At 40.9% G+C, this 12,402-nt stretch overlaps 1 protein-coding gene across 2 annotated transcripts; it reads right to left on the reverse strand.

The window, feature by feature from the left end:
- Positions 1-2,754: 2,754 nt before the first annotated feature.
- rgn (regucalcin) lies at positions 2,755-12,319 on the reverse strand. 2 transcript variants are annotated; one of them, XM_056430779.1, is made up of 8 exons: positions 12,239-12,319; positions 6,274-6,446; positions 5,316-5,498; positions 5,166-5,266; positions 4,951-5,065; positions 4,492-4,623; positions 4,028-4,182; positions 2,755-3,184 (listed from the first exon to the last, which is right to left on the reverse strand). In XM_056430779.1, exons 2-8 carry the CDS (start codon positions 6,434-6,436, stop codon positions 3,134-3,136), a joined length of 900 nt encoding a protein of 299 aa, XP_056286754.1. In that variant the 5' UTR covers positions 6,437-6,446; positions 12,239-12,319; the 3' UTR covers positions 2,755-3,133. The 2 variants fall into 2 exon arrangements, with proteins under 2 accessions (XP_056286754.1, XP_056286755.1); XM_056430780.1 differs by lacking the exon at positions 12,239-12,319 and adding an exon at positions 6,759-6,775.
- Between the last annotated feature and the right edge of the window lie 83 nt (positions 12,320-12,402).

Genomic DNA, 12,402 nt, shown 5'->3' on the forward strand with positions numbered 1-12,402 from the left:
CGTCTGTCCCTTATTACGATAAACATCACAACCTAAGACAACTACTGAGCAGCTAGGACGACATCACTACCATTATTATAACGAATTATCATAAGCAAAACTACTGAGAAAGACCAGACAGGTAACAGACAGGTAACTAGACAGGTAACCAGACAGATCTAGAGGTAACCAGACAGGTAACTAGACAGGGAACTAGACAGGTAACCAGACAGGTCGACAGGTAACCAGACAGGTAACTAGACAGGTAACCAGACAGATCTACAGGTAACCAGACAGGTCGACAGGTAACCAGACAGGTAACTAGACAGGTAACCAGACAGGTAACCAGACAGGTCGACAGGTAACCAGACAGGTAACAGACAGGTCGACAGGTAACCAGACAGGTAACTAGACAGGTAACTAGACATGTAACCAGACAGGTAACAGACAGGTAAATAGACAGGTAACTAGACAGGTAACTAGACAAGTAATCAGACAGGTAACTAGACAGGTAACCAGACAGGTAACCATACAGGTAAATAGACAGGTAACCAGACAGGTAACCAGAAAGGTAACTAGACAAGTAATCAGACAGGTAACTAGACAGGTAACCAGACAGGTAACCAGACAAGTAATCAGACAGGTAACCAGACAGGTAACCAGACAGGTAACCAGACAGGTAACCAGACAGGTAACCAGACAGGTAACCATACAGGTAACCATACAGGTAACTAGACAGGTAACAGACAAGTAATCAGACAGGTAACTAGACAGGTAACAGACAAGTAATCAGACAGGTAACTAGACAGCTAACCAGACAGGTAACCAGACAGGTAACCAGACAGGTAACCAGAAAGGTAATCAGACAGGTAACTAGACAGGTAACCAGACAGATCTAGAGGTAACCAGACAGGTAACTAGACAGGGAACTAGACAGGTAACCAGACAGGTCGACAGGTAACCAGACAGGTAACTAGACAGGTAACCAGACAGATCTACAGGTAACCAGACAGGTAACTAGACAGGTAACCAGACAGGTAACTAGACAGGTAACCAGACAGATCTACAGGTAACCAGACAGGTAACAGACAGGTCGACAGGTAACCAGACAGGTAACCAGACAGGTAACCAGACAGGTCGACAGGTAACCAGACAGGTAACAGACAGGTCGACAGGTAACCAGACAGGTAACTAGACAGGTAACTAGACAAGTAATCAGACAGGTAACTAGACAGGTAACCAGACAGGTAACCAGACAGGTAACCATACAGGTAACTAGACAGGTAACAGACAAGTAATCAGACAGGTAACTAGACAGGTAACAGACAAGTAATCAGACAGGTAACTAGACAGCTAACCAGACAGGTAACCAGAAAGGTAACCAGACAGGTAACTAGACAGGTAACCAGACAGGTAACCAGAAAGGTAATCAGACAGGTAACTAGACAGGTAACCAGACAGGTAACCATACAGGTAACTAGACAGGTAACAGACAAGTAATCAGACAGGTAACTAGACAGGTAACCATACAGGTAACTAGACAAGTAAGCAGACAGGTAACCATACAGGTAACTAGACAAGTAAGCAGACAGGTAAGCAGACAGGTAAACAGACAGGTAACTAGACAGGTAACCAGACAGGTAACAGACAGGTAACTAGACAAGTAATCAGACAGGTAACTCGACAGGTAACTAGACAAGTAATCAGACAGGTAACTAGACAAGTAATCAGACAGGTAACAGACAGGTAACCAGACACGTAACTAGACAGGTAACTGGACAGGTAACTAGACAGGTAACCAGACAGGTAACCAGACACGTAACTAGACAAGTAATCAGACAGGTAAATAGACAGGTAACCAGACAGGTAACTAGACAGGTAACTAGACAGGTAACTAGACAGGTAACCAGACAGGTAACCAGAAAGGTAACTAGACAGGTAACTAGACAGGTAACTAGACAGGTAACTAGACAGGTAACCAGACAGGTAACTAGACAGGTAACAGACAAGTAATCAGACAGGTAACCATACAGGTAACTAGACAGGTAACAGACAAGTAATCAGACAGGTAACTAGACAGCTAACCAGACAGGTAACCAGACAGGTAACCAGACAGGTAACCAGAAAGGTAACCAGACAGGTAACTAGACAGGTAACCAGACAGTTAATCAGACAAGTAATCAGACAGGTAACTAGACAGGTAACCAGACAGGTAACCATACAGGTAACTAGACAGGTAACAGACAAGTAATCAGACAGGTAACTAGACAGGTAACCATACAGGTAACTAGACAAGTAAGCAGACAGGTAACCATACAGGTAACTAGACAAGTAACTAGACAGGTAACCAGACAGGTAACAGACAGGTAACTAGACAAGTAATCAGACAGGTAACTCGACAGGTAACTAGACAAGTAATCAGACAGGTAACTAGACAAGTAACTAGACAGGTAACTAGACAAGTAATCAGACAGGTAACAGACAGGTAACCAGACACGTAACTAGACAGGTAACTAGACAAGTAACTGGACAGGTAACTAGACACGTAACTAGACAAGTAATCAGACAGGTAACTCGACAGGTAACTAGACAAGTAATCAGACAGGTAACTAGACAAGTAACTAGACAGGTAACTAGACAAGTAATCAGACAGGTAACTAGACAAGTAACTAGACAGGTAACCAGACACGTAACTAGACAAGTAATCAGACAGGTAACTAGACAGGTAACAGACAGGTAAATTATGTTGTACAAAATAAATACAATCTTCCACACTAACGGGTCCAAAGTCTTCAAGTTTTATTTTCACACATTTTTTTAAAGGTACTTATAAGAGTTATCAATACTTCATTCACTCTGATTGTCACAGTTTCCTTGTTTCTGATTGGCTATTGAATCTCATCACAGTTTCCTTGTTTCCGATTCGTTGTCACTTCATCATTTATTTATTTCGCTCTAAACTGCTGCAAATATTTGAAAGTTCACCAGTCCTGATTAGCATGTCCACACAACAATGTTCTGGATATGATAAAGATCAAAGAAGAAGAAAAAGAAGAAGAAGAACTCCATGACAAACAACAGGTTCCTCGACGACGACCCGAGTTATAAGAAATAACAGTTATGACCACTTGATGACCTGTGATGTGATTGGTGGTCATCCAGAGAACGAGTTGGAAGGCCGACCCTTGACCCCAAGTCCTGTCACCTGTAAACACACACAGGTGAGTCAGTGACACAGGTGAGTCAGTGACACAGGTGAGTCAGTGATACAGGTGAGTCAGTGATACAGGTGAGTCAGTGACACAGGTGAGTCAGTGACACAGGTGAGTCAGTGATACAGGTGAGTCAGTGACACAGGTGAGTCAGTGATACAGGTGAGTCAGTGATACAGGTGAGTCAGTGACACAGGTGAGTCAGTGATACAGGTGAGTCAGTGACACAGGTGAGTCAGTGATACAGGTGAGTCAGTGACACAGGTGAGTCAGTGATACAGGTGAGTCAGTGATACAGGTGAGTCAGTAACACAGGTGAGTCAGTGACACAGGTGAGTCAGTGATACAGGTGAGTCAGTGATACAGGTGAGTCAGTAACACAGGTGAGTCAGTGACACAGGTGAGTCAGTGACACAGGTGAGTCAGTAACACAGGTGAGTCAGTGATACAGGTGAGTCAGTGACACAGGTGAGTCAGTGACACAGGTGAGTCAGTGACACAGGTGAGTCAGTAACACAGGTGAGTCAGTAACACAGGTGAGTCAGTGATACAGGTGAGTCAGTGACACAGGTGAGTCAGTGATACAGGTGAGTCAGTGATACAGGTGAGTCAGTAACACAGGTGAGTCAGTGACACAGGTGAGTCAGTGATACAGGTGAGTCAGTAACACAGGTGAGTCAGTGACACAGGTGAGTCAGTGACACAGGTGAGTCAGTGATACAGGTGAGTCAGTAACACAGGTGAGTCAGTGATACAGGTGAGTCAGTGACACAGGTGAGTCAGTGACACAGGTGAGTCAGTGATACAGGTGAGTCAGTGACACAGGTGAGTCTCACCTTGAAGGTGCCTCCAGCCAGTGGCTGCTGTCTTCTTCCTGATTGGTCGAGGCCCAGACTGGCTGAGGTCACGTAGAGGTCAGAGTAGTCTGGACCTCCAAAACAACACGAGGTTGTCTTCATCACCGGCAGAGAAACGGTCTGCAGCAGCACACCTGAGAGAAAACCCTTCATCATCATCATCAGAACAATCACATCATTAATCACCTGTGCAGTCCGTCACCATTCAAGTCTATAAAAGGGTTCACTGCACTCATACTGGAACTAACGAGGAGAACTAACCTGTAAAACTAACCTGTAGAACTAACCTGGAGAACTAACCTGGAGAACTAACCAGTAGAACTAACCTGTAGAACTAACCAGGAGAACTAACCTGTAGAACTAACCTGTATAACTAACCTGTATAACTAACCAGTAGAACTAACCAGTAGAACTAACCTGTAGAACTAACCTGTATAACTAACCTGTAGCAGGGTCGATGTGGATGACCCGTCCTCCGTTGTAACACGCCACCCAGAGACGACCATCAGCGTCTCCTGTCATCCCGTCAGGAAGCCCCGCCCCCTCCTCCAGGCGGTACACCACCCGACGGTTACCTAGGAAACACAGAAATAAGGATCCCCGTGTACTGAAGCATAAGTACACACATGTACTGAAGCATAAGTACACACATGTACTGAAGCATAAGTACACACATGTACTGAAGCATAAGTACACACATGTACTGAAGCATAAGTACACGTGTACTGAAGCATAAGTACACGTGTACTGAAGCATAAGTACACGTGTACTGAAGCATAAGTACGCGTGTACTGAAGCATAAGTACACGTGTACTGAAGCATAAATACACGTGTACTGAAGCATAAATACACGTGTACTGAAGCATAAGTACACGTGCACTGAAGCATAAATACACGTGTACCGATGAGTCCGCTGTGGCAGTCGTAGTCAAAGGCGTCGACGGTCAGAGACAAACTGTCGATGTAGAAAAACGTCTTCTGGTCCAAAGACCATTCCAATCCGTTGGATATGTCCACCTGAGAGACAGACAGGGGACAGGACCTGGTGTTAAGTGGTCTCGAGAGTGGACCAGTACTAACTAGATGACTTCCTAATGATGCTTTGAGACAGACGCACCTGGCTCAGGTGTTTGGTCACGCAGAGGTCAGAGTTCACCGAGAACAGAGAGCCTTGTTGTCTCTCAACCTCAGCAGGTCGCTCCTCCTTCCCCATTGTACCTGTTAAACAGGTAACCAGACAGGTTGACAGACAGGTAACCAGACTCACCTGCCAGCAGGCGTCCAGTCGGGTCCACCTTCCCGTCGTTGAGGCGGTTGTTCTTCTTGTCCTCGTCGACCTCCACCAATGTTGTCATCAGCCGAGTTGACCAATCGACAGCCACGATGCTGCGGCCCACACCTGCCACGTAACCACCTGACCTGCGAGGAACCGCGAAGCCCACCGTCTCCCCTGAGGACGGGAGAACACAGGTCATTACATCACATGTCATTACATCACATGCCATTACATTACATGTCATTACATCACATGCCATTACATTACATTACATGTCATTACATCACATGTAATCACATCACATTACATCACATGGAATCACATCACATTACATCACATGTCATTACATTACATGCCATTACATGTCATTACATCACATGCCATTACATTACATTACATCACATGTCATTACATCACATGTAATCACATCACATTACATGTCATTACATCACATGTAATCACATCACATTACATGTCATTACATCACATGTCATTACATTACACTAGATTACATCACATGACATTACATTACATCACATGTCATTACATTACACTAGATTACATCACATCACATTACATTACATCACATGTCATTACATTACACTAGATTACATCACATGTCATTACACTAGATTACATTACATCACATGTCATTACATTATACTAGATTACATTACATCACATTACATGTCATTACATTACACTAGATTACATCACATGTCATTACATTACACTAGATTACATGACATTACATAACATGTCATTACATTACATCCCATCACATAATAATTCAGACATCACATGTCATTTAGCTGACGCTTTTATCCATCGACTAGGGCGGGGATTGAACCGCCAACCCCCTGATTGAAAGACGGACCTGCTACCCACTGACCCACAGTCGCCCAGGTCATGTGCTCCGAGTGTTTCTGGATGCATCCGATTGGCTCACCTGTTTCCAAAGACTCCACTTCATTGGTCGATGGACTCCAGCGGTGGATTTTCTGCCCACCGATGTCGACGAACAGCAGCGTCTGCTCCGACTCCTCCCACACCGGACCTTCACCAATCAGAGCACTCGCCTTCACCACGCACTCCACCTTCACTGATGACATCTTGACCTGTCTGGACCAATTACAGAAGGGGATTCACCTCACACTGTTTCCATGGAAACACCAGGAAGTCAAATCATGGCTGGAAAACACAAGTACTACATTTTATAGTTGTAACATGTCCAACATGTATATATAAATAACAGTAGGCTACAACGTCCCAACACACACTACATAGTACTACACTGTACTCACATATACTACATGAACATTAAGCATGTATACAGATTATAGTACAACATGCAGCCTCCACAGTACTACAGACACTATTAACGTTGATGGGACAGTTCATGAGTATTAGTGTATTTAGTCATATTAATCGTACTCTGTAAAGGTCAGACGGCTTCTTCATGGAAACGTGTGTCCACCATGTTCATCACATCCAGTCATGAAGACGGAAACTTGTCTTTACACGTTAATGAGTCACAGGTAGAACATGTTAATGAGTCACTGGTAGAACATGTTAATGAGTCACTGGTAGAACATGTGAATGAGTTACTGGTAGAACATGTGAATGAGTCACTGGTAGAACATGTGAATGAGTTACAGGTAGAACATGTTAATGAGTCACAGGTAGAACATGTTAATGAGTCACTAGTAGAACATGTTAATGAGTCACTAGTAGAACATGTTAATGAGTTACAGGTAGAACATGTTAATGAGTCACAGGTAGAACATGTGAATGAGTTACTGGTAGAACATGTTAATGAGTTACAGGTAGAACATGTGAATGAGTTACAGGTAGAACATGTGAATGAGTCACTGGTAGAACATGTTAATGAGTTACAGGTAGAACATGTGAATGAGTTACAGGTAGAACATGTGAATGAGTCACTGGTAGAACATGTTAATGAGTCACAGGTAGAATATGTTAATGAGTCACAGGTAGAACATGTTAATGAGTCACTGGTAGAACATGTTAATGAGTTACAGGTAGAACATGTGAATGAGTTACAGGTAGAATATGTTAATGAGTCACAGGTAGAACATGTTAATGAGTCACAGGTAGAACATGTTAATGAGTCACAGGTAGAACATGTGAATGAGTTACAGGTAGAACATGTTAATGAGTTACTGGTAGAACATGTTAATGAGTTACAGGTAGAACATGTTAATGAGTTACTGGTAGAACATGTTAATGAGTTACTGGTAGAACATGTTAATGAGTTACTGGTAGAACATGTGAATGAGTTACAGGTAGAACATGTTAATGAGTTACTGGTAGAACATGTTAATGAGTTACAGGTAGAACATGTTAATGAGTTACTGGTAGAACATGTTAATGAGTTACTGGTAGAACATGTTAATGAGTTACTGGTAGAACATGTTAATGAGTTACTGGTAGAACATGTTAATGAGTTACTGGTAGAACATGTTAATGAGTTACTGGTAGAACATGTGAATGAGTTACAGGTAGAACATGTTAATGAGTTACAGGTAGAACATGTGAATGAGTTACAGGTAGAACATGTGAATGAGTTACAGGTAGAACATGTGAATGAGTTACTGGTAGAACATGTTAATGAGTTACAGGTAGAACATGTTAATGAGTTACTAGTAGAACATGTGAATGAGTTACAGGTAGAACATGTGAATGAGTTACAGGTAGAACATGTTAATGAGTCACAGGTAGAACATGTTAATGAGTTACTAGTAGAACATGTTAATGAGTTACTAGTAGAAGATGTTAATGAGTCACAGGTAGAACATGTGAATGAGTCACAGGTAGAACATGTGAATGAGTTACAGGTAGAACATGTGAATGAGTTACAGGTAGAACATGTGAATGAGTTACTGGTAGAACATGTTAATGAGTTACAGGTAGAACATGTTAATGAGTCACAGGTAGAACATGTGAATGAGTTACTGGTAGAACATGTTAATGAGTCACTAGTAGAACATGTTAATGAGTCACAGGTAGAACATGTGAATGAGTCACTAGTAGAACATGTTAATGAGTCACAGGTAGAACATGTGAATGAGTCACTGGTAGAACATGTGAATGAGTTACTGGTAGAACATGTGAATGAGTTACTGGTAGAACATGTTAATGAGTCACTAGTAGAACATGTGAATGAGTTACTGGTAGAACATGTGAATGAGTCACTAGTAGAACATGTTAATGAGTCACAGGTAGAACATGTGAATGAGTCACAGGTAGAACATGTTAATGAGTCACAGGTAGAACATGTGAATGAGTTACTGGTAGAACATGTTAATGAGTTACTGGTAGAACATGTTAATGAGTTACTGGTAGAACATGTTAGTGAGTTACAGGTAGAACATGTTAATGAGTTACTGGTAGAACATGTTAATGAGTTACAGGTAGAACATGTTAATGAGTTACAGGTAGAACATGTTAATGAGTCACAGGTAGAACATGTTAATGAGTCACAGGTAGAACATGTTAATGAGTTACTGGTAGAACATGTTAATGAGTCACAGGTAGAACATGTTAATGAGTTACTAGTAGAACATGTTAATGAGTTACAGGTAGAACATGTGAATGAGTCACTGGTAGAACATGTTAATGAGTCACAGGTAGAACATGTTAATGAGTCACTGGTAGAACATGTTAATGAGTTACAGGTAGAACATGTGAATGAGTTACTGGTAGAACATGTTAATGAGTTACAGGTAGAACATGTGAATGAGTTACTGGTAGAACATGTGAATGAGTTACTGGTAGAACATGTTAATGAGTTACTGGTAGAACATGTTAATGAGTTACTGGTAGAACATGTTAATGATTTACAGGTAGAACATGTTAATGAGTTACTGGTAGAACATGTTAATGAGTTACAGGTAGAACATGTGAATGAGTTACTGGTAGAACATGTTAATGAGTTACTGGTAGAACATGTTAATGAGTTACTGGTAGAACATGTTAATGAGTTACAGGTAGAACATGTTAATGAGTTACAGGTAGAACATGTGAATGAGTTACTGGTAGAACATGTTAATGAGTCACAGGTAGAACATGTTAATGAGTTACTAGTAGAACATGTTAATGAGTTACAGGTAGAACATGTTAATGAGTTACTGGTAGAACATGTTAATGAGTCACAGGTAGAACATGTTAATGAGTTACTGGTAGAACATGTTAATGAGTTACTGGTAGAACATGTTAATGAGTCACAGGTAGAACATGTTAATGAGTTACTAGTAGAACATGTTAATGAGTTACTGGTAGAACATGTTAATGAGTTACTGGTAGAACATGTTAATGAGTTACTGGTAGAACATGTTAATGATTTACAGGTAGAACATGTTAATGAGTTACTGGTAGAACATGTTAATGAGTCACAGGTAGAACATGTTAATGAGTTACAGGTAGAACATGTGAATGAGTTACTGGTAGAACATGTGAATGAGTTACTGGTAGAACATGTTAATGAGTTACAGGTAGAACATGTTAATGAGTTACAGGTAGAACATGTGAATGAGTTACTGGTAGAACATGTGAATGAGTTACTGGTAGAACATGTTAATGAGTCACAGGTAGAACATGTTAATGAGTTACTGGTAGAACATGTTAATGAGTTACAGGTAGAACATGTGAATGAGTTACAGGTAGAACATGTGAATGAGTTACTGGTAGAACATGTTAATGAGTCACAGGTAGAACATGTTAATGAGTTACTGGTAGAACATGTTAATGAGTTACAGGTAGAACATGTTAATGAGTTACTGGTAGAACATGTTAATGAGTTACAGGTAGAACATGTTAATGAGTCACAGGTAGAACATGTTAATGAGTTACTGGTAGAACATGTTAATGAGTCACAGGTAGAACATGTTAATGAGTTACTGGTAGAACATGTTAATGAGTCACAGGTAGAACATGTTAATGAGTTACTGGTAGAACATGTTAATGAGTTACTGGTAGAACATGTTAATGAGTCACAGGTAGAACATGTTAATGAGTTACTGGTAGAACATGTGAATGAGTTACTGGTAGAACATGTTAATGAGTTACAGGTAGAACATGTTAATGAGTTACTGGTAGAACATGTTAATGAGTTACTGGTAGAACATGTTAATGAGTTACAGGTAGAACATGTGAATGAGTTACTGGTAGAACATGTTAATGAGTTACAGGTAGAACATGTGAATGAGTTACTGGTAGAACATGTTAATGAGTCACAGGTAGAACATGTTAATGAGTTACAGGTAGAACATGTGAATGAGTTACTGGTAGAACATGTTAATGAGTTACTGGTAGAACATGTTAATGAGTTACAGGTAGAACATGTTAATGAGTTACTGGTAGAACATGTTAATGATTTACAGGTAGAACATGTTAATGAGTTACTGGTAGAACATGTTAATGAGTCACAGGTAGAACATGTTAATGAGTTACAGGTAGAACATGTGAATGAGTTACTGGTAGAACATGTTAATGAGTTACAGGTAGAACATGTGAATGAGTTACTGGTAGAACATGTTAATGAGTTACTGGTAGAACATGTTAATGATTTACAGGTAGAACATGTTAATGAGTTACTGGTAGAACATGTTAATGAGTCACAGGTAGAACATGTTAATGAGTTACAGGTAGAACATGTGAATGAGTTACTGGTAGAACATGTGAATGAGTTACTGGTAGAACATGTTAATGAGTTACTGGTAGAACATGTTAATGAGTCACAGGTAGAACATGTTAATGAGTTACTAGTAGAACATGTTAATGAGTTACAGGTAGAACATGTGAATGAGTTACTGGTAGAACATGTTAATGAGTCACAGGTAGAACATGTTAATGAGTTACTGGTAGAACATGTTAATGAGTTACAGGTAGAACATGTGAATGAGTTACTGGTAGAACATGTTAATGAGTTACAGGTAGAACATGTGAATGAGTTACTGGTAGAACATGTTAATGAGTTACTGGTAGAACATGTTAATGAGTTACTGGTAGAACATGTTAATGATTTACAGGTAGAACATGTTAATGATTTACAGGTAGAACATGTTAATGAGTTACTGGTAGAACATGTTAATGAGTTACTGGTAGAACATGTTAATGAGTTACAGGTAGAACATGTGAATGAGTTACTGGTAGAACATGTTAATGAGTTACTGGTAGAACATGTGAATGAGTTACAGGTAGAACATGTGAATGAGTTACTGGTAGAACATGTTAATGAGTTACTGGTAGAACATGTTAATGAGTTACTGGTAGAACATGTTAATGAGTTACAGGTAGAACATGTGAATGAGTTACTGGTAGAACATGTTAATGAGTTACTGGTAGAACATGTGAATGAGTTACAGGTAGAACATGAAGATACTCGTTCCTATAAAACATGACAGTTCTCACGTTATTCAAAGTTGAAGAACAAAAGTTAATTTTCGGGTTCAAATGATTTGGCTCCACATCACGTGACACCAGAAGGTTCTGGTGCCCGTTACTGCGGTGCTGATGCCTTGCCAGGACTCTCAAGTTTTGAAGACAGGCAAGCGTGACATTTCCATCAGCTGCGATGCTCACCGGCGCGCCGAGAAAAGTTGTTGTATTGAGCGTATTGAGCACCCCTGCATTCAAGCATTAATTAGCCGAGTTTTTTTCAGCGTGAGGAATACGATGTGTGGCGGGAGTGCGTGAGTTAAGACCGAAATGCGTGAGTCTCACGCTCAATGCGTGAGACTTGAGAGCCCTGCCTTGCTCATCCACACGTCAACTTGTATACAACTTTCTGCTCAAAATCAGTCAGACTTTGACACGTGACAGATTACTAACGTGACGTCACTCTCAAGTCGGACTCGCAGTACGACTTCTTGTACAAGTACACAAACACTTACCGAAGCGTCTCTTCCAGTCCGCAGCAGCTCTGAAGAGTTCACGTGAACTCCGTTAGCTCCGCCTACAAACACCGAAGCGCGTCAACATCTACAGGGGGCGTGGCCAAAGCTTCACAGAACAGTTACAGCTTCGTTATCATCAAATATCTATCTTTATTTAGAGA

Source organism: Pseudoliparis swirei, chromosome 14 (genome assembly GCF_029220125.1).
Source record: "Pseudoliparis swirei isolate HS2019 ecotype Mariana Trench chromosome 14, NWPU_hadal_v1, whole genome shotgun sequence".
NCBI classification, from domain to species: domain Eukaryota; kingdom Metazoa; phylum Chordata; class Actinopteri; order Perciformes; family Liparidae; genus Pseudoliparis; species Pseudoliparis swirei.